We start from the raw sequence: 27,497 nt of genomic DNA, 5'->3' as shown, positions 1-27,497 counted from the left end.
TCAAATTTCAGTTTTATTTCATCATTTTTTTGACAGGCTTAACAATGCCCAATCATCATGACATTGGCATAGTATGTTCATGGACACACTTAGTATTTGCAGAAAAATTTTCGTGTTGATAGCCACAAGGGGGCGCAATTTATTTTTTAAACATGAAATATGGAATATCTCAGTGAAAATTTACCCTATCGACATGTTAATAGTTTCATAATATACTGTACGTAGTGTCTAACAATATTGCAATTGCAAGTATTTAAAAAAAAATTATAGATTTTCTTCAGTTGTCAGGTATGTGATTATGGAATTTATCGTACTAGTCCGTGAGTTTTGATCCTATCAACACACAATTGGTCTCATTGCAATGTGTATTGCCTGTAGGTAAATAATTATCAAAAAAATGTTTAGATTTGGACACGCTGTTGCTGCAATACGTCAACGAACACAAGTGGGCGGAGCCCAATGCACTCTTTTAGCTATAACTCATTCAAACTTCACTCAAATCAAACCAAAATTGGTACACATGTGCATGGTATGACTCTGAAGAAGTGTATCAATTATGATCAAAATGCACATACAGGGGGTGCTAGAATTGGAAAAACTACTTAAAAATATGTTTTTTAATTTGTTATAGCGCCACCTATGGATGCAGTACCAACAAAATGTATTGATCTGTTCTGAAGCACATATGAAAGAAGCTTGTGTTTTTTCATAACATTTGGCAAAAGCATTTTTGACTTACAGCTCTTTATGTGTCATGTTTAGAATGCAAGTTACACACCAGTGCTAAGCAGAGCCTGGATGCCACGCAGTAATGAAATTTCAACTTTTTTTTGATAATTATTAAAGTTCAGGTTCTTGTGATTCTGCTGATACCACATATGTCCATATTAAGTCATTAAGCACAGACTAGTTCGCGGTCAAACATATGTGAGTTATTCTCAGCAATGTATTCAAAGGCATTATTGAAGAGTCCCCCTTCCCCCCTTCCCTCCTATTCCTTCTGACATGCTCTCTGCCTCTTATCTCTCTCTCTCTCTCTCTCTCTCTCTCTCTCATTCGCTCTCACAGATTCTAATAGCTTTACTAAGAGACAACAGTAGTTAATAATAAAAATAATAATTCAAATATATATTTTTCCAACATTTACAAATTGATGTAACATATGAATATATATATATATATATACACAAGCTGTATATGTGTACCTGTATAGCATATACATACATACTTATTGTGTATATGTTGTAAGTAGTGATGCATGGGTTATACTGAGGTCGGTGCTACCCACTGTCTCTCAGGCAGTGACAGACTGATACACACTGTGCAGTGAAGAGGGCTGGGAGCCCATCATCCAAGGATTATCTTATCTTATCTTATTATTAACAAAATGTAATGATTTGTTTTGGAGCACATATGAAAGAAGCTTGTGACGTTTCATAACATTTGACAAAAGCATTTTTTAGTTACAGCTGTTCATGTGTGATATTTTTAAGGCAAGTCACAGACCTCTTTTAGTAGCATCTGGATGCCATGCAGTAATGGAATTCCACATTATTTTAATAATCATTAAGGTTCAGGTTCTTGTGATTCTGCTGATATGTGCATATCAGGTCATAATTCAGATTGTAGTTCATGTTCAAATGTATGTGGGTAAAGCTCCAACAGCACTGCTTGGTTTGATCTATAAGGTCCAGTACAAAACATCACCACCAGATGGCAGTGTTGCACTGTGAATAATCCACCACCCATCTCATAATGCTTAGCAATGGTGCTTGAGGCTCACAGACAGATCAAAATCAGAAATTTTGGATCTCCTAAGTCAGCAGTGAGTATGCAATGTTGTGTATGATCTCAAAGTGGCAAAAGTAAGCAAATGCATTGCATGGACAGCGAGGAAGCCGTAAATCGCCGCTTGCGGCTATATTTATTCTTTTTCTTTTTCTGCCATAAAACGAATCGCACAGCCCAAACCGTAAGGCCTAGAGACTTGAGACTTGGTCAATAGGTAGTAGTCGGTCTCGCTACTCAGGCGCAAAATATCAGCCCAATTGGCCTCAAGGGGGCGCTACAGCGAAGGAAAACGCTTTCATTAAAAGATTTTCCACCCCGTGTGGCGTAGAGACGAAATCTTTTTTTCCCTGATTCCTTGGGTCCTGCCGAATCACAAAGGTACATACAACCACTAAGCTCCGCCTACTTAGATTTTTTGCTATTTTGCATAATTTGCAAAACCTACTTTTGTGTACTCCTCCGTGGATATTTGTCCAATTTTCTTGAGCTTGGTGTCAAAATGTTCGCAGGGGCCTGTAGTTTAATAATTATCAAAAAAACGTTGAAATTTCGATTCAAGATGGCCGCCATATGCAAATGAACCTCTTCGGCTTATTTTATGTTTTACTTAAAAATCTATAACAAACTCATGGTTTACTCAAATGTGTTTACATTTCATATTCTACTTTCAGACATGATTCTGAGGTAGCTTGTCAAAGGAGAAGCCAATATTCATATAGGGGGCGCTGTAAATGCTTCAAGTTTATATCTCAGCATCCGTAAGGCGGATCGGACCGCCGCTTGGCATGCTGCTTCTATGGGCAAGGCTGTAGAGGGAAAATTAAGGACAACTCGATTCGAGCAAAATTGTGATTGTCATCGACCAATCAGCTGTCATCAGCTGTTTGACAACCTTAACAAGGTCCAATCATCATGGGATTTGACTGGTATGTCCCTGGTAGGCCTCCCTAAGAGTTGAAAAATTGTCATAACGATAGCCACTAGGGGGCGCTATGTCAAGAAAATATTATATATCTCTGTGAAAATTAAGCATATTGACACACAGTTTGCTTCTTTTTATACTCTGCAGAGGGCCTAACAACTTTGTATTTGCAAGTGTTGTCAAAAAATGCTTTGCTTTTTCTCAGCTTCCAAATGTTCAAAATTGAACCTTTTCGAACTAGTCCGTGGAATTTTGCGATATTCCCAAACAGTTGACCTTGTTGGAATCTGCAGAGTCTGTAGGTAAATAATTATCAAAAAAAGTTCAACATTTGGACAAACTTTTGTTGTAATAAAACAATTAATTGAAGCGTGTGGAGCTTTAAACATTCTTTTAGCTATAACTCAAACAAATTAAGTCTAATCAAGACCAACCATGACAGACGTATGTATGGTCCTACCCTGAAGGAATATGTACAATATGATCAAAATTTACCAAAAGGGGGCGCTACAATTGGACAAAAACTGATTTAATTGGCTTTTTTATGTTATAGCGCCATCTAGGAATGCAGTGGCACGCCAACTTAATTATGACATCTGCTCCTCAGTCTGATCAAGCATGTGAAGTTTTAAAATTTTTGGGGAAAGTGTTTTTGAGTTATAGGTGTATATTAGTGTACACATATTGCAAATATTTGACTTGTGGAATACATGCTAGATCTGTGTTATTGTGAGGGGCCTGTAAGCTACATAGTAATAAAAGTGCAACAATTTTTTCATTCATTCATTATCTGTAACCGCTTATCCAGTTCAGGGTCGCGGTGGGTCCAGAGCCTACCTGGAATCATTGGGCGCAAGGCAACAATTTTTTGATCAGTATTAAAGTTCAGATCCTTAGGATTCAGCTAATACCACATATGTCCATGTTAGGTAAATATCCACATAGGAGTACACGCTCAAATGTTTCTATATGTGCATTCATCCATCCATCCATCCATTATCTGTAACTGCTTATCCAACTTAGGGTCGCGGGGGGTCCAGAGCCTACCTGGAATCATCGGGCGCAAGGCGGGAATACACCCTGGAGGGGACGCCAGACCTTCACAGGGCAAATATGTGCATTCATGGCAGAGCTAAATATATGTGAAAGTAGTTATTTCTCACCAGCAGATGGCAGTCTAAAACTATACATTGTGCTGTTGAACTACAGTGGCTCTGAGACATTATGCAAAATGCAATGTGGAGCAAAGACCATAAGGCCCAGAAACACCTCCCTTGGCAGCAACATCCAGCAGGTGTGAAATGACTCAGCCAAGGAAAATGACACTCTTTGGCCAGATGGTGGCGCTATAGCAAAGGGAAAAGCATTGCGGTCTATATCTCCTACACTGTAAGGCCTAGAGATGAAATCTTTTTGTCCCTTATTCCTTGGCTTAAGACAAACTAATTTGCTGTTGGATCATAAAGCTCAGCCCACTTAGATTTTGAGCTAATTTGCATAATTTGCAAAACATACTTTTGTCAATAAGTCTATGAATTTTTCACCAAGTCCCTTGAGCTTGGTGCCAAAACGTTCACATGAGTCTGACCCTAGGTAATTATAGAATTAATTGACATTTTGATTCATGATGGCAAATGAACCTCTTCAGCTTATCACAGGTTTTACTTGAACATCTCTAACTCCATACTTTGCTCAAATGGGTTCAAATTTAAGATTCTACTTATAGAAATGCTTTTAAAGGTAGCATGGCAGCGATGTAGGCCTATTGCTTCCAAACAGGCCTGTTAAGCGAGAACCCCGTTAATTGTCGCTTGCGGCTATATTTTTTCTTCTTTTTCTCCGATGAAACGCGATGGGCAGCCCAAACCGTAGGTCCTACAGACTTGTCATTTGGTCAACTGGTAGTAAACCCTCCCGCTACTCAGGCGCAAAGAATCAACCCAATCAGCCTGATGGTGGCGCTATAGCGACGCGGAACGCGTCGCTCCCTATATCTCCTACCCCGTGTGGCGTAGAGACGAAATTCTTTTTTTCCCAGATTCCTCAGGTCAGACCCTACAAAAAAGCCTCAAGAACCCATAAGCTCCGCCTACTTAGATTTTGAGCTAATTTGCATAATATGTAAAATCGCACAAATTTTTGAGCGCGAACTAGTCTCTGGAAATGTACCCAATATGGACATCTGTGGTATCAGCAGAATCCTAAGAACCTGAACTTTAATAATTATCCAAAAAAAGTTGGAATTTCATCACTGCTTTGCTTCCAGACTCCGCCCAAATACAGGGGTAGAGCTCGTGTTCCAAAAATCACACAAATACAGCTATAACTCACAAACGCTTTCTCCGAATGTTATGATACTTCACATGCTTGATCCCTATAAGGGCTGGAAGCCATAAGTACTTGGCTGTGCAACTGCAAGCCTAGGGGGTGCTATAACAGCAAAAAAAATTGTTACGCTTCACAGGATTGTCCGATTGACATGCCGATTGGTATGCATGTAGTGTGTGATGAGCTGACTTAGATTCTATGACGATGATGTCATATTCGAAAAAACATTGCCGCCATCGACCAATCAAATTTCAGCAGCTGTTTCATGATCTTAACAAGGTCCTATCATCATGACACTTGCATAGTATAACCATGGCAGAACTTCCTAAACACATAACAATTTTCATTACGATAGCCACTAGGGGGCGCAATTCATATTTTCTATAGGAAAATATGGAATATCTCAGCGAAATATAAACATATTGACAAGCAGTTTGCTTTATTGCATACTTTGCATAGTGTCATACAACTTTGCAATTGCAACTATTGTCAATAAATGCATAGTTTATCCACAATAGTCACGTATGTGAAAATGGAGCATTTCGAACTCCTCCCTGGAAATTTGTCTTATCAATAAACAACTGGTATTTTTGAAGTCCGTATAGACTGTAGGTAAATAATTATCAAAAAAATGTAGAACTTTTGACACGCTGTTGTGGCAGTAATTTAACAAATATGCATGGGCGGGGCTCGATGCACTCTTTGAGCTATAACTACAACAAACTTCACCTAAATCAAACACAACTTGGTGCACATATGTATGTCATTACTCTGAAGTACTCTGGTAAATATGCCCGCATTGCACAGGAAGGGGGCGCTACAAATAGACAGCAACTGGTTGCATAGGTTATTAATTGTTTACACTGCCACCTAGAGATGCAGTACCAGCAAGATGAGACGGATATATTCCAAAGACCATGGGAAAGGAGCTTTTGCATTTTCATAACATATGACTAATGCATTTTTGAGTTATATCTGTTTCTTATGCAGTGTTTCAAAGGCAAGCTGCACAGCTCTATTTAAGCAGAGGCTGCAATCACTCAGTAATGAAAGTTCCACACTTTGTTGATAATTATTCAAATTCAGGTTCTTATGAATCTCATGATACCACATATGTCCATATTGGCTTTTGATCCAAGCACTAGTTCATGATCAAATATATGTCTGTTATATCTCATCCTGCAGATCCTCTCTATGCAGAATCCCCCCTCAGCCCCTCCTTCTCCTCCTCACACACAGACTGTTACCTCTCCCCCTCCCCTCCCCCTGCCAGTCAGAGAGGGCCAGAGGACACAGACATTTGAAAGCAGATCTAAACAAATCAACAATACCATCATGACCACCTCATTTTACTTTCAGTGTCCATGTTTTCAGCTCCACTGTACACAAGAGCACTTTGTAGATCTAAAACTACAGAGAGGGGTGCACCTCTTGCTCTGCATACTTTCATTGCTCCTTTTCACATGTTCTTCAATGGTCAGGACACCTATAAAGCAGATATGCTGAAAATGTATGATCTACTGTCTCTGCTTTTTTTATCTATAATCTGGACCAACAGGGTATGTGTGTGTAACTGTGTAGACAGTGAGTGGACACAGGTTTTAAAATTATCCAGTAGCACTGCTCTTTCTGATCCACTCATAAGAGCACTACACACACTGCCATATCACCACAACGTCACTATCACTGCAGTGCTGAGAATTATCCACCACCCAAATCATATCTGCTTTGTGGGGTCCTGAACATTGGGTCAGAATCCAGGGTGAAATTCCAGATTCAGTTCTGTGCTCTGGGCTGTCTCTGTAACCCAAGCCCCATGTTCACCTGTCTGCAGACCAGAAATTCACCCACTTATCTACTACCCCTTCTTCTTACAATCCAGAGCACCAAGGATCACATTTTAAAGCACTACAAAATCTATCTTAAAGTGTGGCTCCTGTATCAGGAAATGTCATATGCTATGCTCTTGCTCTGCAAAGACTGCTCACTTTCAGCCTGCTCTTCAATGGTCAGGACACCCATACCGCAGGTATGACTCAGGTGTTGGAGTTGTAAATCCCTCAGCATCACTGCTGGACAGAGAATAGTCCACAACCAAACCCTGCCAGCATAGATTGTCTTCTGTCCACTGATAACGGACTCGAGTACAAGCCACTCCACATCATATCTGCTGTTTGGGGGTCCTGAACATTAGGGTGAGAAACCAGAGTGCAACTCCAGAGTGACTTCTGTGCTCTATACTGTGTCTGTCATCCGCTACTCATCCATCTCATGCTACACTTCCAAAGAGATGCCAGAACAGCATGGAACACCTTACAAACACTACACAAACTTCCCCAAAAGCCCCTACTATCTCAGGAAAGCTCATATGAATAAAACACCTTACAAACACTACACAAACTTCCCCAAAAGCCCCTACTATCTCAGGACAGCTCATATGAATAAAACATCTTACAAACACTACACAAACTTCTCCAAAAGCCCCTACTATCTCAGGACAGCTCATATGAATAAAACACCTTACAAACACTACACAAACTTCCCCAAAAGCCCCTACTATCTCAGGACAGCTCATATGAATAAAACATCTTACAAACACTACACAAACTTCCCCAAAAGCCCCTACTATCTCAGGACAGCTCATATGCTAGCACATTGTTCTCCTACCAGCGAATACCAGCTTGGACCCCGGGAATTGTCGCTTGCGGCTATATTTAGGGGTTCGAGCACGAAGTGCTTGAAACCCTATTGTGTTTGTTCTGATTTTAATTAGGGGTTCGAGCACGAAGTGCTTGAAACCCTATTGTGTTTGTTCTGATTTTAATTTGTTATTATTAGGGGTTCGAGCACGAAGTGCTTGAAACCCTATTGTGTTTGTTCTGATTTTAATTAGGGGTTCGAGCACAAAGTGCTTGAAACCCTATTATAATTGTTAGGATTTTTATTTTTATTATTATTCTTCCGGTTCTTTTTCTGCACTACAAACGATCGCACAGCCCAAACCGTAAGGCCTACAGACTTGAGGCTTGGTCAGTAGGTAGTAAACCCTCCCGCTACTCAGGCGCAAAAAATCAGACTGATTGGCCTCATGGGGGCGCTACAGCGAAGGACAACGCATTTTCTTACGGGGCTCCTACCACGTGAGGCGTAGAGACGAAATTTTTTTTCCCCCTGATTCCTTGAGTCCTGCCGAATCAAAAAGGTCAATACAACCACTAAGCTCCGCCCACTTAGATTTTTTGCTATTTTGCATAATTTGCAAAACCTACTTTTGCGAACTAGTCTGTGGATTTTTGTCCAATTCTGTTGAGCATGGTGCCAAATTGTTTGTAAGAGTCTGGAGGTTAATAATTATCCAAAAAATGTTAGAATTCGGATTCAAGATGGCCGCCATATGCAAATGAACCTCTTCGGCTCTTCGTCTGTTTTACTTAAAAATTCATAACAATTGTATACTTTACTCAAATGTGTTCAATTTGCATATTGAACTTACTCTCATGATTCTGAGGTACCAAGTCAAAGGAGGAGCCAATATTCATATAGGGGGCGCTGTAAATGCTACAAGTGTATATCTCAGCATCCGCAAGGCAGTTTGAACCATCCTTTGGCATGCTGCTTCTATGGGCAAAGCTATAAGTGGAAAATTAAGGACAACGCGATTCGGGCAAAATTGTGATCGTCATCGGCCAATTAGTTTTCAGCAGCTGTTTGACTACCTTAACAAGGTCCAATCATCATGAGACTTGACTGGTATGTTCCTGGGGTCACTTCCTAAGTGCATAAAAAATTACGTAACGATAGCCACTAGGTGGCGCTATATCAAGAAAATGTGATATATCTAAGCAAAAATTAAGTGTATCGACACGCAGTTTGCAGCTTTGTATACTCTGCAGATGGCCTAACAACTTTGTAATTGCAAGTGTTGTGAAAAAATGCATCGTTTTTTCTCAATAACCAGTTGTTCAAAATTGAACTTTTTCGAACTAGTCCGTGGAATTTGGCTCTATTCCAAAACAATTGACTTTGTTGGAATCTGCAGAGTCTGTAGGTAAATAATTATCCAAAAAAGTACAACATTTGGACACACTGTTGAAACAATAAATCAATTAGTCCAAGTGTGCTGAGTTTTTACATTCTTTCAGCTGTATCTCAAACAAATGAAGCCCAATTAAGACCACAATTTACATACATATGTAGAGTCTTACCCTGAAGGAGCCTGTACAATATGACAGAAATCCATTAAAAGGGAGAGCTACAATTGCACAATTACATGTTATGTGCAGTTTCTGTGTTCATGCTGGATTTCTGTAATTGGGAGGGGCCTGTAAGCCACATAGTGATGAAAGTTCCACATTTTATTATCAATAATTAAAGTTCAGGTCCTTAGGATTACTCTGATACCATATATGTCCATGTGAGTGAAATATTCAAAGAGCAGTACCTGATTGAAAAATCTGTATGTGCATTTGTAACAGCTCAGCTCCTCTATGGGACAGTAGTAAATTGTTTCACCAGCAGGTGGCACTCTAAGACCATATATTGCTTTGTTCATCTACATTCAAGAACTTATTTCTCTGTACAGGTCAAAAGTCATAACATATGAACAAAAATATTTATCATAATTAAAAACGGTGCTCACCAGTCATATCATGTCCTTTGCTAAACTAAAACAAATGGTTCATTAGCACTTGTGAAACCTCACTGTCCAAAACTGCTTATGGTCTCTCTGTACTGATGCTCCTTACACCAACACTAAGGCCTCATTGTGCAGATCCTTGCTTTAATGGACACCTCATGGACACGTGACATGCAGTTAGTGAGTGATGTACTTAATCCGATTCCATGTTGTTGTTGATATTTACTATACACAATGGCTGCCATTGGCCACTGAGGTTTCAGCAGCTCTTTGAAAGGCCCAACAAGGCCCAATCATAAAGAAATATTTACAGGGTGTCTATGGGGCACTTCGTAAGTACATGAGACATTTCCAAATGTTAGCTGCTAATTGAAGATATAACAAAATCATAGATTCATTTTTACCTTGTTTGGCCTAAATGGTTCATGTGTCCTAAGGCCTCATTGACCTCTCAGACTGGCCAAAGGTCCCAATTAGGCCCATTCGTGTTAGGACCATGCCATTGCCGCTTGCAGCTATATTTAGGGGTTCGAGCACGAAATGCAAAGCATACTTTTGTCAATAAGTCTGTGCATTTTTGTCCAATTCTCTTGAGCATGGTGCCAAAACATTCACATGAGTCTGACATTAGGTAATTATAGAAACAATGTTGACATTTTGATTCAAGATGGCCTCCATATGCAGATGAACCTCTTCGGCTTATCACAAGTTTTACTTGAACGTCTGTAACTCCTCCATACTTTATTCAAATGGGTTCAAATTTCAGATTCTACTTAAGGACATGATTTTAAGGGTACCATATCAGCGATGTAGGCCTATTGTTTCCAAACAGGCCTATTCTGCGAGAACCCCGTTAATTGTCGCTTGCGGCTATATTTTGTTATTATTATTATTCTTTTTCTTTTTCTGCCATAAAACGAATCGCACAGCCCAAACCGTAAGGCCTAGACACTTGAGACTTGGTCAATAGGTAGTAGTCGGTCTCGCTACTCAGGCGCAAAATATCAGCCCAATTGGCCTCAAGGGGGCGCTACAGCGAAGGAAAACGCTTTCATTAAAAGATTTTCCACCCCGTGTGGCGTAGAGACGAAATCTTTTTTTCCCTGATTCCTTGGGTCCTGCCGAATCAAAAAGGTACATACAACCACTAAGCTCCGCCTACTTAGATTTTTTGCTATTTTGCATAATTTGCAAAACCTACTTTTGTGTACTCCTCCGTGGATTTTTGTCCAATTTTCTTGAGCTTGGTGTCAAAATGTTCGCAGGAGCCTGTAGTTTAATAATTATCAAAAAGACGTTGAAATTTCGATTCAAGATGGCCGCCATATGCAAATGAACCTCTTCGGCTTATTTTATGTTTTACTTAAAAATCTATAACAAACTCATGGTTTACTCAAATGTGTTTACATTTCATATTCTACTTTCAGACATGATTCTGAGGTAGCTTGTCAAAGGAGAAGCCAATATTCATATAGGGGGCGCTGTAAATGCTTCAAGTTTATATCTCAGCATCCGTAAGGCGGATCGGACCGCCGCTTGGCATGCTGCTTCTATGGGCAAGGCTGTAGAGGGAAAATTAAGGACAACTCGATTCGAGCAAAATTGTGATTGTCATCGACCAATCAGCTGTCATCAGCTGTTTGACAACCTTAACAAGGTCCAATCATCATGGGATTTGACTGGTATGTCCCTGGGAGGCCTCCCTAAGAGCAGAAAAATTGTCATAACGATAGCCACTAGGGGACGCTATATCAAGAAAATATTATATATCTCTGTGAAAATTAAGCATATTGACACGCAGTTTGCTTCTTTTTATACTCTGCAGAGGGCCTAACAACTTTGTAATTGCAAGTGTTGTCAAAAAATGCTTTGCTTTTTCTCAGTTTCCAAATGTTCAAAATTGAAGCTTTTCGAACTAGTCCGTGGAATTTTGCGATATTCACAAACAGTTGACCTTGTTGGAATCTGCAGAGTCTGTAGGTAAATAATTATCAAAAAAAGTTCAACATTTGGACAAACTTTTGTTGTAATAAAACAATTAATTGAAGTGTGGGGAGCTTTAAACATTCTTTTAGCTATAACTCAAACAAATTAAGTCCAATCAAGACCAAACGTGACAGAAGTATGTATGGTCTTGTCCTGAAGACGTATGTACAATATGATCAAAATTTACCAAAAGGGGGCGCTACAATTGGACAAAAACTGATTAAATGGGCTTTTTTATGTTATAGCGCCATCTAGGATTGCAGTGGCACCCCAACTTAATTATGACATCTGGTCCTCAGTCTGATCAAGTATGTGACGTTTTAAAATTTTTGGGGAAAGCATTTTTGAGTTATAGGTGTATATTAGTGTACACATATAGCTTATATTTGACTTGAGGAATACATGCTAGATCTGTGTTATTGGGAGTGGCCTGTAAGCTACATAGTAATAAAAGTGCAACATTTTTTTGTTAAAGTTCAGATCCTTAGGATTCAGCTGATACCGTACATGCCCATGTTAGGTAAATATCCACATAGGAGTACATGCTTAAATCTTTCTGTATGTGCTTTCATGGCTGATCTAAAAATATGGGAAAGTAGTCATTTCTCACCAGCAGATGGCAGTCTAAGACTATACATTGTGCTGTTGAACTACAGTGGCTCTGAGACATTATGCAAAATGCAATGTGGAGCAAAGACCATAAGGCCCAGAAACACCTCCCTTGGCAGCAAGGTCCAGCAGGTGTAAAATGACTCAGCCAAGGAAAATGACATTCTTTGGCCAGATGGTGGCGCTATAGCAAAGGGAAAAGCATTGAGGTCTATATCTCCTACACCGTAAGGCCTAGAGATTAAATCTTTTTGTCCCTTATTCCTTGGCTTAAGACAAACTAATTTGCTGTTGGATCATAAAGCTCAGCCCACTTAGATTTTGAGCTAATTTGCATAATTTGCAAAACATACTTTTGTCAATAAGTCTATGAATTTTTCCCTTTCAAGTCCCTTGAGCTTGGTGCCAAAACGTTCACATGAGTCTGACCCTAGGTAATTATAGAATTAATTGACATTTTGATTCATGATGGCAAATGAACCTCTTCAGCTTATCACAGGTTTTACTTGAACATCTCTAACTCCATACTTTGCTCAAATGGGTTCAAATTTCAGATTCTACTTATAGAAATGCTTTTAAAGGTAGCATGGCAGCGATGTAGGCCTATTGCTTCCAAACAGGCCTGTTAAGCGAGAACCCCGTTAATTGCCGCTTGCGGCTATATTTTGTTTTGTTTTTTTCTTCTTTTTCTCCGATGAAACGCGATGGGCAGCCCAAACCGTAGGTCCTACAGACTTGTCGTTTGGTCAACTGGTAGTAAACCCTCCCGCTACTCAGGCGCAAAGAATCAGCCCGATCAGCCTGATGGTGGCGCTATAGCGACGCGGAACGCGTCGCTCCCTATATCTCCTTCCCCGTGTGGCGTAGAAACGAAATTCTTTTTTTCCCAGATTCCTCTGGTCAGACCCTACAAAAAAGCCTCAAGAACCCATAAGCTCCGCCTACTTAGATTTTGAGCTAATTTGCATAATATGCAAAATCGCACAAATTTTTGAGCGCGAACTAGTCTCTGGAAATGTACCCAATATGGACATATGTGGTATCAGCAGAATCCTAAGAACCTGAACTTTAATAATTATCCAAAAAAAGTTGGAATTTCATCACTGCTTGGCTTCCAGACTCCGCCCAAATACAGGGGTACAGCTCGTGTTCCAAAAATCAGACAAATACAGCTATAACTCGCAAACGCTTTCTCCAAATGCTACGATACTTCACATGCTTGATCCCTATAAGGGCCGGAAGACATGAGTACTTGGTTGTGCAACTGCAAGCCTAGGGGGCACTATAACAGCAAAGAATTTGTTACGCTTCACAGGATTGTCCCATTGACATGCCGCTTGGTATGCATGTGGTGTGTGATGAGCTGACACAGATTATATGACGATGATGTCATATTCAAAAAAACATGTCCGCCATCGGCCAATCAAATTTCAGCAGCTGTTTCATGACCTTAACAAGGTCCTATCATCATGACACTTGCATGGTATGTCCATGGCCCCACTTCCTGAGCACATAAAATGTTTCATAACGATAGCCACTAGGGGGCGCAATTAAATTTATCAACATGCAAATATGGAATATCTCAGCGAAATATAAACATATTAACAAGCAGTTTGCTTTATTTCATACTCTGCAAATTGCCTTACAACTTTGTATTTACAACTATTGTCAAAAAATGCATAGTTTATCCACAATAGTCAGGTATGTGAAAATGGAGCTTTTCGCACTCCTCCCTGGAAATTTGTCTTATCAATAAACAACTGGTATTTTTGAAGTCTGTATAGCCTGTAGGTAAATAATTATCAAAAAAATCTAGAACTTTTGACACGCTGTTGTGGCAGTTATTTAACAAATATGCATGGGCGGGCCTCGATGCACTCTTTGAGCTATAACTACAACAAACTTCACCCAAATCAAACACAACTTGGTACACATATGTACATCATTACTCTGAAGTAGTATGCCAAATGTGACCACATTGCACAGAAAGGGGGCGCTACAATTAGACAGCAACTGGTTGCACAGGTTATTAATTGATTACACCGCCACCTAGAGATGCAGTACCAGCAAGATGAGATAGATATATTCTGAACATCATGGAAAAGGACCTCGTGCATTTTCATAACATATGCCTAAAGCATTTTTGAGTTACAGCTGTTTTTTATGTGATGTTCCAACGGCAAGCTGCACATCTCTATTTAAGCAGAGGCTGCAATCACACAGTAATGAAAGTTCCACATTTTTTTGATAATTACTAAAGTTCAGGTTCTTACGATTCTCATGATACCACATATGTCTTTATTGGGTTTTGATCCAAGGACTAGTTCTTGATCAAATATATGTCCGTTATATCTCATTTATACCCACCCCTGCAGACTAGCTATGCAGATTCCCCCCTCAGCCCCTCCCTCTCCTTCTCACACACAGACTGTCACCTCTCCCCCTCCCCTCCCCCCTGCCAGTCAGAGAGGGCCAGAGGACAGAGACAATTGAAAACATATCTAAACAAATCAACAATAACATCATGATTGGTTCCTTATTTTTGTTTCAGTGTCCAGGTTTTCAGCTCCACTGTCCGAAGGAGCACTTTACAGAAAGGGGTGCACCTCTTGCTCTGCATACTTTCATTGCTCCCTTTCACATGTTCTTCAATGGTCAGGACACACACACAGCAGATATGCTGCAAATGTATGACCTACTGTCTCTGCCTTTTTTATCTATAATGTGGACCAACAGAGTATGTGTGTGTAACTGTGTAGGCAGTGAGTGGAAACAGGTTTTAAAATTATCCAGCAGCACTGTTCTGTCTGATCCACTCATGAGAGCACAATAAACACTGACATAGCATCACAATGTCAGTGTCACTACAATGCTGAGAATGTATGAGCAACTGTGTCTGAATTTATGTCTATAAGTTTGACCAATAACATATATGTATCTCAGTGTGGACAGTGAGTTGACACAGGTGTTAAAATGTCTAGCAGCACTGCTGTGTCTTATCCACTCATAAGAGCACTACACACACTGACCTATCACCACAATGTCAGTGTCACTGCAGTGCTGAGAATTATCCACCACCCATATTAAATATACTTTGTGGATGTCCTGAACATTGGGTCAGAATCCAGGGTGAAATTCCAGAGTCAGTTCTGTGCTCTGTGCTGTCTCTGTAACCCAAGCCCCATGTTCACCTGCCTGCAGAACAGAAATTTACCCACTCATCTACTACCCCTTCTTCTTACAATCCAGAGCACCAAGGATCACATTTTAAAGCACTACAAAATCTATATTAAAGTGTGGCTCCTGTATCAGGAACTGTCATATGCTACGCTCCTGCTCTGCAAAGACTGCTCGCTTTCACCCTGCTCTTCAATGGTCTGGACACCCATACCTCCATACAGCAGGTATGACTCAGGTGTTGGCATTTTAAATCCCTCAGCATCACTGCTGGACAGAGAATAGTCCACAACCAAACACTGCCAGCAGAGAGTGTCTTCTGTCCACTGATAACAGACTCGAGTACAAGCCACTCCACATCATATCTGCTGTTTGGGGCTCCTGAACATTAGGGTGAGAAACCAGAGTGCAACTCCAGAGTGACTTCTGTGCTCTATACTGTGTCTGTCATCCGCTACTAATCCATCTCACGCTACACTTCCAAAGAGATGCCAGAACAGCATGGAACACCTTACAAACACTACACAAACTTCCCCAAAAGCCCCCACTATCTCAGGACAGCTCATATGAATAAAACACCTTACAAACACTACACAAACTTCCCCAAAAGCCCCTACGATCTCAGGACAGCTCATATGAATAAAACATCTTACAAACACTACACAAACTTCCCCAAAAGCTCCTACTATCTCAGGACAGCTCATATGAATAAAACATCTTACAAACACTACACAAACTTCCCCAAAAGCCCCTACTATCTCAGGACAGCTCATATGAATAAAACATCTTACAAACACTACACAAACTTCCCCAAAAGCCCCTACTATCTCAGGACAGCTCATATGAATAAAACACCTTACAAACACTACACAAACTTCCCCAAAAGCCCCTACTATCTCAGGACAGCTCATATGAATAAAACATCTTACAAACACTAAAGAAACTTCCCCAAAAGCCCCTACTATCTCAGGACAGCTCATATGAATAAAACACCTTACAAACACTACACAAACTTCCCCAAAAGCCCCTACTATCTCAGGACAGCTCATATGAATAAAACATCTTACAAACACTAAACAAACTTCCCCAAAAGCCCCTATTATCTCAGGACAGCTCATATGAATAAAACACCTTACAAATACTACACAAACTTCCCCAAAAGCCCCTACTATCTCAGGACAGCTCATATGCTAGCACATTGTTCTTCTACCAGCGAATACCAGCTTGGACCCCGGGAATTGTCGCTTGCGGCTATATTTAGGGGTCCAAGCACTGCAAGTGCTGGAGCCCTATTGTTTTTGCTCTGTTTCCTCTTCTTCTTCTTCTTCTTCTTCTTTTTCTCCGATGAAACGCGATGGGCAGCCCAAACCGTAGGTCCTACAGACTTGTCGTTTGGTCAACTGGTAGTAAACCCTCCCGCTACTCAGGCGCAAAGAATCAGCCCGATCAGCCTGATGGTGGCGCTATAGCGACACGGAACGCGTCGCTGCCTATATCTCCTGCCCCGTGTAGCGTAGAGACGAAATTCTTTTTTTCCCTGATTCCTCAGGTCAGACCCTACAAAAAAGCCTCAAGAACCCATAAGCTCCGCCTACTTAGATTTTGAGCTAATTTGCATAATATGCAAAATTGCACACATTTTTGAGCGCGAACTAGTCTCTGGAAATGTACCCAATATGGACATATGTGGTATCAGCAGAATCCTAAGAACCTGAACTTTAATAATTATTCAAAAAAAGTTGGAATTTCATCACTGGTCGGCTTCCAGACTCCGCCCAAATACAGGGGTGGAGCTCGAGTTCCAAAAATCACACAAATACAGCTGTAACTCACAAACGCTTTCTCCGAATGTTACGATACTTCACATGCTTGATCCCTATAAGGGATGGAAGCCATAAGTACTTGGCTGTGCAACTGCAAGCCTAGGGGGCGCTATAAAAGCAAAAAAAAATTGTTACGCTTCACAGGATTGTCCGATTGACATGCCGATTGGTATGCGTGTAGTGGGTGATGAGCTGACTATGATTCTATGAAGATGATGTCATATTCGAAAAAACATGGCTGCCATCGACCAATCAAATTTCAGCAGCTGTTTCATGACCTTAACAAGGTCCTATCATCATGACACTTGCATGGTATGTCCATGGCAGCACTTCCTAAGCACATAACAATTTTCATTACGATAGCCACTAGGGGGCGCATTCCAAATTTTCTACATGAAAATATGGAATATCTCAGCGAAATATAAACATATTGACAAGCAGTTTGCTTTATTGCATACTCTGCATAGTGTCTTACAACTTTGCAATTCCAACTATTGTCAAAAAATGCATAGTTTATCCACAATAGTCAGGTATGTGAAAATGGAGCTTTTCGTACTCCTCCCTGGAAATTTGTCTTATCAATAAACAACTGGTATTTTTGCAGTCTGTATAGACTGTAGGTCAATAATTATTCACAAAAGTTTGAACTTTTGACATTCTGTTGCGGCAGTAATTTAACAAATGTGCATGGGCGGGGCTCCATGCACTCTTTGAGCTATAACTACAACAAACTTCACCCAAATCAAACACAACTTGGTGCACATATGTACGTCATTACTCTGAAGCAGTCTGCTAAATATGCCCGCATTGCACAGAAAGGGGGCGCTACAATTAGACAACAACTGGTTGCATAGGTTCATAATTGATTACACTGCCACCTAGAGATGCAGTACCAGCAAGATGAGACAGTTATATTCTGATGACCATGGGAAAGGAGCTTGTGCGTTTTCATATCATTTGGCTAAAGCATTTTTCAGTTTCAGCTGTTAGTTATGTGAAGTGTGTTGATAATTATTAAAGTTCAGGTTCTTATGAATCTCATGATAACACATATGTCCATATTGGCTTTTGATCCAAGCACTAGTTCATGCTCAAATACATGTCTGTTCCCACTCACCTGCCTGGAGTCTTCTCTTTTTTGCTGAATCCCCCCTCAGCCCCTCCTTCTCCTTCTCACACACAGACTGTCACCTCTCCCCCTCCCCTCCCCCCTGCCAGTCAGAGAGGGCCAGAGGACACAGACAATTGAAAGCAGTTTTAAACAAATCAACAGTAACATAATGACCACCTCCTTATTTTAGTTTCAGTATCCATGTTTTCAGCTCCACTGTCCAAAGTAGCACTTTGTAGATCTAACATTACAGGGAGGGGTGCACCTCTTGCTCTGCATACTTTCATTGCTCCCTTTCACATGTTCTTCAATGGTCAGGACACATACAGAGCAGATATGCTGAAAATGTATGACCTACTGTCTCTGCCTTTTTTATCTATAATGTGGACCAACAGAGTATGTGTGTGTAACAGTGTAGACAGTGAGTGGACACAGGTTTTAAAATTATCCAGCAGCACTGTTCTGTCTGATCCGCTCATAAGAGCACAATTCACACTGACATAGCACCACAATGTCAGTGTCACTGCAGTGCTGAGAATTATCCACCACCCATATTAAATATACTGGTCAGAATCCAGGGTGAAATTCCAGAGTCAGTTCTGTGCTCTGTGCTGTCTCTGTAACCCAAGCCCCATGTTCACCTGCCTGCAGAACAGAAATTCACCCACTCATCTACTACCCCTTCTTCTTACAATCCAGAGCACCAAGGATCACATTTTAAAGCACTACAAATTCTATCTTAGTGTGGCTCCTGTATCAGGAACTGTCATATGCTACGCTCCTGCTCTGCAAAGACTGCTCGCTTTCAACCTGCTCTTCAATGGTCTGGACACCCATACCTCCATACAGCAGGCATGACTCAGGTGTTGGCATTTTAAATCCCTCAGCATCACTGCTGGACAGAGAATAGTCCACAACCAAACACTGCCAGCAGAGAATGTCTTCTGTCAACTGATGACTGACTCGAGTACAAGCTACTCCACATCATATCTGCTGTTTGGGGGTCCTGAACATTAGGGTGAGAAACCAGAGTGCAACTCCAGAGTGACTTCTGTGCTCTATGCTGTCTCTGTCATCCACTACTCCTCCATCTCATGCTACACCTCCAAAGAGATGCCAGAACAGCATGGAACACTTTATAAACACTACACAAACTTCCCCAAAAGCCCCTATTATCCCAGGACAGCTAATATGCATAGAACACCTTACAAACACTACACAAACTTCCCCAAAAGCCCCTATTGTCTCAGGACAGCTCATATGCATAGAACACCTTACAAACACTACACAAACCTCCCCAAAAGCCCCTACTATCTCAGGACAGCTCATATGCATAGAACACCTTACAAACACTACACAAACTTCCACAAAAGCCCCTACTATCTCAGGACAGCTCATATGCATAGAACACCTTACAAACACTACACAAACTTCCCCAAAAGCCCCTATTATCTCAGGACAGCTCATATGCATAGAACACCTTACAAACACTACACAAACCTCCCCAAAAGCCCCTACTATCTCAGGACAGCTCATATGCATAGAACACTTTACAAACACTACACAAACTTCCACAAAAGCCCCTACTATCTCAGGACAGCTCATATGCATAGAACACCTTGCAAACACTACACAAACTTCCCCAAAAGCCCCTACTATCTCAGGACAGCTCATATGCGTAGAACACCTTACAAACACTACACAAACTTCCCCAAAAGCCCCTACTATCTCAGGACAGCTCATATGCATAGAACACCTTACAAACACTACACAAACTTCCCCAAAAGCCCCTACTATCTCAGGACAGCTCATATGCTAGCACATTGTTCTCCTACCAGCGAATACCAGCTTGGACCCCGGGAATTGTCGCTTGCGGCTATATTCTTATTATTCTTTTTCTCCTGTAAAAGTCATTGTGCGGAAGAGACCGTAGGTCGTACAGACTTCCCACTTGGAGGGTAGATGTAGTTTGTGTGCATCTCGGAGGACAACAAAAATTACACTGATTGGCCTAATGGTGGCGCTATAGCGAAGTGAAACGCGTTTAGGTTCATATCTCCTACACCGTGAGGCATAGAGACAAAATCTTTTTTTCTACTGATACTTTGGGTCCAGACAAATCAAAAACGGGTTAGTCAAAATTTCATTTTTCCAACGTTATTATCACGCTAATTTGCATAATTTGCAAAACCTACTTTTGCAAACTAGTCCGGGGATTTTTGTCCAATTCTCTTGAGCTTGGTGCCAAAATGTTCGCAGGAGTCTGAAGGTTAATAATTATCAAAAAAAAGTTGAAATTCCGATTCAATATGGCCGCCATATGCAAATGAACCTCTTCGGCTTATCGTATGTTTTACTTACAAATTTATAACAATTTCATACTTTACTCCAGTGTGTTCAAATTTCATATTCTACTTCCAGATATGATTCTGAGGTAGCATGTCAAATGAGGAGCCAATATTCATATAGGGGGCGCTGTAAATGCTACAAGTGTATATCTCAGCATCCGCAAGGCGGATCGGACCGCTGTTTGGCATGCTGCTTCTGTGGGCAAGGCTATAAGTGGAAAATTAAGGACAATTAGATTCGGGCAAAATTGTGATCGTCATCGGCCAATCAGATGTTAGCACCTGTTTGACTACCTTAACAAGGTCCAATCATCATGGCATTTGACTGGTATGTTCCTGGGAGCACTCCCTAAGTGCATAAAAATGTTCGTAACGATAGCCATTAGGGGGCGCTATATCAAGAAAATATGATATTTCTCAGCGAAAATTAAGCGTATCGACACGCAGTTTACTTCTCTGTATACTCTGCAGAGGGCATCACAACTTTAAAGTTGCAAGTGTTGTCAAAAAATGCATTGTATTTTCTCAATTGCCAGTTGTTTAAAATTGAACTTTTTCGAACTAGTCCATGGAATTTTGCTCTATTCCCAAATAATTGACCTTGTTAGAATCTGCAGAGCCTGTAGGTCAATAATTATCAAAAAAAGTTCAACATTTGGACAAACTTTTGTTGTAATTAATCAATAAATTGAAGTGTGTGGAGCTTTAAATATTCTTTCAGCTGTAACTCAAACAAATTAAGCCCAATCAAGACTAAATTTGACATACGTATGTAGGGCCTTACTATGAAGAAGCATATACAATATGACTCCAATCCACCAAAAGGGGGCGCTAAAATTGGACAATAACTGATAAAATTAGCTTTTTTGTGTTATAGCGCCATCTAGGATTGCAGTGGTACCACAATTTAATCATGTCATCTGATCCTCTTACTGATCAAGCATGTGCAGTTTTGAAATTTTTGGGGAAAGCTTTTTTGAGTTACAGGTGCATTTGTGATTTCTAGAATTCATGCTGGAGCTCTATTATTTGGAGGGGCCTGTAAGCCACATAGTGATGAAAGTTCAACATTTTATTGATAATTATTATATGCCAGGTCTTTAGGATTCCACTGATACCACATATGTCCATGTTAGGAAAATATCCATAGAGTAGTACTCCCTTAAACAGTTCTAACATGAAAGACTGTAACTGCTTAGCAACACTATGTTACAGTAGTAAATTCTTTCACCACCAGATAGAACTACAAAACTAAATATTGTTTTGTTGATCTATATGGAGGTTAAGATCCTATTCACCTGCAAAGGTTAATGGTCATACCATAATTAAAAATTATAAAGTCTTCTATACCTTTTCAAGTGGCCATTTACCCTCACCAGTCAGGAAATACCCTTTGTTATTGTGTGTTTTATTCTGATGTACTGAGTTTCTGATGTTTACACTTGTTTCTCACAGAGTACAGTGTCCCATTTAATGCCTGACATGTTAAAAGGCAAGAGCTGCACTCTGTCTGGCTGTAGTGCGAGACAACCTCCTCCCCCACACCGCCTCCTGCATTTAAATGCCCACCTGCATTTAAATATTTTACATTTATATATAACTATTCTATAGTAGCCTGTCCAGAGCACAGGTTGCTCTGATAGTGGCCTTCAGCTCTTCTGCATTGTTGGGTCTGGCGTATTGCATCTTACTCTTCACAATACCCTGTAGATTTTCAATGGGGTTAAGGTCAGGCGTGTTTGTTGGCCAATTAAGAACAGTGAGACCATGGTCCTTAAACCAGGTACTGGTAGCTTTGGCACTGTGTGCAAGTCCCAAGTCCTGTTGGAAAATGAAACCTGCATCTCCATAAAGTTGGTCAGAGCAGGAAGCATGAAATGCCCTAAAACATCCTGGTAGACGGCTGCATTGATCTTGGCCCTCAGAAAACACAGTGGACCAACTCGAGCAGATGACATGGCAACCCAAACCATCACCAACTGTGGAAACTTTACACTGGCCCAAGCCACACGCTTCTGATGCTGTCTCTTGTTCAAGAGTGGGTTCACACAAGGAATGTGACGCTGAAACCCATGTCTTGCATACATCTGTGCATGGTGGTTCTTGAAGCGCTGACTCCAGCTGCAGTCCAGTCTTTGAGAATCTCCCTGACATTTTTGAATGGGTTTTATTTAACAATCCTCTACCACATCTTTTCTTCCCTTCTCCTCTCTATTAATGTGCTTGGACACAGAGTTCTGTGAACAGCCAGCATTTTTAGTAATGACCATTTGTGTCTTGCTCTGCTGGTGTAAGGTGTCAATGGTCATCTTTTGGACAACTGTCAAGTCAGCAGTCTTCCCCATGATTGTGGAGCCTACATAATTAGACTGAGAGACCATTTAAAGGCCTTTGCAGGTGTTTTGAGTTAATTCACTGATTAGAGTGTCGCACCAGTTGTCTTCAATATTGAACCTTTTCACAAAATTCAAATTATAAATTGTCATTTATAATCATCAAATTAAAAGAAATAAACACTTGACATATATCAGTCTGTGACTAATGAATGAGTATAATATACAAGTTTAACTCTTTGAATAGAATTACGGAAATAAATCAACTTTTTCATGATATTCTAATTTTATGACCAACACCTGTAATATTCAACTTTAAAGTAAGCACTGCTCACACATTATATACCTCACACAAAGACCCTCTTACATCACACACATCACTCAGAAACAAACACACCTCAGAGACTGTAGAACACAAGTCACAAACACAAGCACCTATTACAAAAATAATCTGACACTGCACATACCTACTTGGCTCAATTTCTAACAATTTTGCCATAGCCACAAATGTCAATACATCCTCTCCCGATCAATTCATACTACAGGAGTTGTCAGATTTGACTTGACTGCCATATTAAGCCAGTTAGTGCTTGAACCCGCAGATAGCCGCTAGCGGCTCTAGTTTGTATTGTTATTATTAGCGTTCGTTTCTCGTTTCTCGTTCTCGTTCGTGCTCTTTGCCTATGTTTCTAATTCGTGTTTCTCATCAAAGTTCGTTTGTCTATTTGCTATAATCTCTGTGTTGTAGCGAGTGTGTCCGCCTCCATAAGTCCTCTCATCACGCCTCCGTGACACTCCTGTTCTCAGTTACTCTGCTGAGCTGAAAAAAAAACATTCTGTCGATTTAATACTTCTCAAAGAGCCAATCAGAAATAAGCAAAGAAAAAAAAACCTTTTTGTTTGGTTCAGCTGGTTTGGGAGGGTCATAGAGGAAATTTAGGTGGCCAATGCAGATATTCTCTGAATTCTCTGAGATTTAAAGCTATTATGTAACATAGATGATGAAATATTTGCTATTTTATGTTGAGAAACATTCAGCATTCTTGAATTTTGCTACATATCCTTTTAGTCTTGCACAAATTAGTCTAATGTGACATTTTTATCCAATGATTTATTTAAATGTATTTAAGGTTCTATATATTTGCAAACTTACAAAACCAATGCACACATTTTAAGGAAAATATTATTTTAAATCTATCATGAATAATTAATTTTTACCCTTGTCAAAAAAGGAAGTATGTTATCTATATATTATTATATCTTGGAACCACTAAGTTGTACTAAATCACTACAAATATGTAATTATGTAACAATTTAATTTAATATATATTTAATATATAATGATACTAGGGTGGCACGGTGGCGCAGCAGGTAGTGTCGCAGTCACACAGCTCCAGGGGCCTGGAGGTTGTGGGTTCGATTCCAGCTCCGGGTGACTGTCTGTGAGGAGTTGGTGTGTTCTCCCCGTGTCCGCGTGGGTTTCCTCCGGGTGCTCCGGTTTCCTCCCACAGTCCAAAAACACACGTTGCAGGTGGATTGGCGACTCGAAAGTGTCCGTGTGTGTGTCTGTGTTGCCCTGTGAAGGACTGGCGTCCCCTCCAGGGTGTATTCCAGCCTTGCGCCCGATGATTCCAGGTAGGCTCTGGACCCCCCGCGACCCTAAATTGGATAAGCGGTTACAAATAATGGATGGATGGATAATGATACTAGTTACATGTTATTTTTTTCACTCTTCTGATACAATAAAATATAAAATAAATGTCACTAATTTAAACAATCAGACCGTTTCAATATTATCACTGATAAAATCTATGCAGTAGCACAAAACATACAGTATTGCACTTTACAAAATCTGTAAATGAGAAGAATTTGACATACAACACTAAGCATTAAAAAATATTTTAAAAAATAACATGAATAGTACACTCAGTACAAATTAAGTGTAAATTTATGTAATTTAAATGACATATTAATAATGATTTAGTACCAATTAATGGTTCCAAAATAGTACACTTTAATACACACATTTGTTTCACAAGGGTAGGACTGCTGCAGACTTAACTCCCATTGACTGTATGCTGTATTCAGTTGGACACTGAAAAAAAATTAATACAACTACTATTTATCAGTAAAAATATATTAGTCAGTTTAGTTGGAACCCAGTTTAGACTCCCAGAGATGGTTTCCATCTTGTTCCCATTTCAGGGTGGCAGAATTTGGTTCAAATGTATTTTTCCCTTTTATTTGAAAAATTAAACCATGAAATATTGGCATATTTTGGTTAAGCTTTATTTTAAAATTTGGCTTATGACAAACATTCATAAGTATAAAAACTTATAAAAAATGTATAAATGAGTATAAAAACTTAACTGTCTTGCATGTATTTTTTTCTAGGTAAACATAGTGTCATGTGATGGAAAATGTCCTTCAGCAAGTATTTACAACTACAATATCAACACATATGCACGGTTCTGTAAGTGTTGCAGGGAGATGGGCCTTCAGCGTCGCTCAGTTCAGCTGTACTGCAGTGGAAACTCCACATGGGTCAGCTACTCCATACAGGAACCCACAGACTGTTACTGCCAGTGGTCCTAAAACTGACACAGACTCAGGCTTGCCTCATCTAAAATGGTCAGCCTCACGACTGTATGTTCATATTATTTTGAATACCAACTGTCATTCTTCACTTTTGTTACTTAAATTAAAAGTATTATTCTTTAAGAACTGAACTTGAAAATTTACTTAAATTTTACAGGGACAAGAAAGGAAGTAAAATGTTGCATCTGTTCTTGAGTTCGTTTGACATCTGTCATGGCAGACATGAATAAATGCACCAGTAGTTTTTTAAGGGCAGTTTTGTCTCTTTGTTTGTACATAGCTAAATTGACACTTTTTTAAGAATATGGGAACAAATTCAATAAAGAAATGTTTTAATGAAGAAATAAATTGATGTGTTAGTATAAGAATTCTGACATTATATGTGTGAATAGTCATTTCCTTCTTTAAATAATATCAAGCTATTGTATTGGCAGTTTCTTTTTACAAACAATTTAAAAATCCATGAAGGATACTGCATATATATTGAAGTTTTTTTTCTTTGCTAAAGCACTAAAAATATAATGATTTTTGGACCCTGCCAAAACATGGATATTACCCAGACTGATTCTGAATTTAAACTGTTGATATGTCCGGATTCAGTAGAGATATGATGAAATATACTGAATGTGTGGAGTTATTATTAAAGCAATATTCTGCAATATTAATACAGATTCCTGCAGTCTTTGTTTCATAAGCATTTTATTTCCTGTCATTGTTTCATAAGGAAAAGATGAATAACTTGAATGTATGAATGTCATACAGGGCATACAGTCAATTCAGGCATACGGGCAATTTCAACAATGTGAAGGTAGTATAGAAAATACATATCCTGCTTATTAGAGATCTTTTTTTATTTTATGTGATATTGTAGTACAGGGAAACATAAGACGGACCTAATAAATGTTACAAGTTTTGTGTAATGGTTTTCATTCATTCATTCATTAGACAATGAATGAAAGCACTTATCCAGTTCAGGGTCGCTGTGGGTCCAGAGCCCACCTGGAATCATTGGGCGCAAAGCAGGAACACACCCCGGAGGGGGCGCCAGTCCTTCTGAGGCTACACTCACTCACGCCTATGGACAATTTTGAGTCACCAATCCACCTAACAACCTGGGTCTTTGGACCGTGGGAGGAAACCACATGGGAGCACTCCACCATGCCGCCCTGTAATAGTTTTAATGTTTGTAAAATTACTTAAGGTGATTCATTGTTAGGGCAGCATGGTGACGCAGCAGGTAGTGTCACAGTCACACAGATCCAGGGACCTGTGGGTTTGATTCCCGCTCCAGGTGACTGTCTGTGAGGAGTTGGTGTGTTCTCCCTGTGTCTGTGTGGGTTTCCTCTGGGTGCTCCGGTTTCCTCCCACAGTGGGCAGCATGGTGGGTGGCGCAGCAGGTAGTGTCGCAGTCGCACAGCTCCAGGGACCTGTGAGTTCGATTCCCACTCCAGGTGAGGAGTTGGTGTGTTCTCCCCGTGTCCGCATGGGTTTCCTCCGGGTGACTGTCTGTGTGTCTATTGGTATTACTCAAAATGTAACAGGGCCTACACACTACTGCAGCCACACTTTAGACTTAGTTCTGACACTAGGTCTTAACATTGACAAAATTAATATCTTACCGCAATCCTCAGCAATCTCCGATCATTACTTAATTTCATATGAGCTACGTTTTAGCCATAATATATGTAGGAACCCTCGCTATTCTACAAGGCGTATAGTAAAACCATCTACCGCCCTACAATTTATAGAAAACCTACCAGAACTATCGACCCCAGTTCCAACTCCATCAGACCCAATGGACCTAGATGTACTAACTGATTACCTAAAAGATACCT

At 40.1% G+C, this 27,497-nt stretch overlaps 1 protein-coding gene across 1 annotated transcript in view; it reads left to right on the top strand.

The window, feature by feature from the left end:
• Nucleotides 1–25,659, top strand: part of LOC136679069 (otogelin-like) — a 509,929-nt gene extending 484,270 nt beyond the window's left edge. The window contains exon 58 of the mRNA XM_066657350.1: nucleotides 25,459–25,659. Within this exon, the coding sequence (XP_066513447.1) occupies nucleotides 25,459–25,659 (201 nt within the window). The remainder of the gene's footprint in view (nucleotides 1–25,458) is intronic.
• The last annotated feature ends 1,838 nt before the right edge of the window (nucleotides 25,660–27,497 follow it).

Source organism: Hoplias malabaricus, chromosome Y (genome assembly GCF_029633855.1).
Source record: "Hoplias malabaricus isolate fHopMal1 chromosome Y, fHopMal1.hap1, whole genome shotgun sequence".
Taxonomy (NCBI): Eukaryota; Metazoa; Chordata; class Actinopteri; order Characiformes; family Erythrinidae; genus Hoplias; species Hoplias malabaricus.
This window is presented reverse-complemented; position numbering and strand designations above follow the sequence as displayed.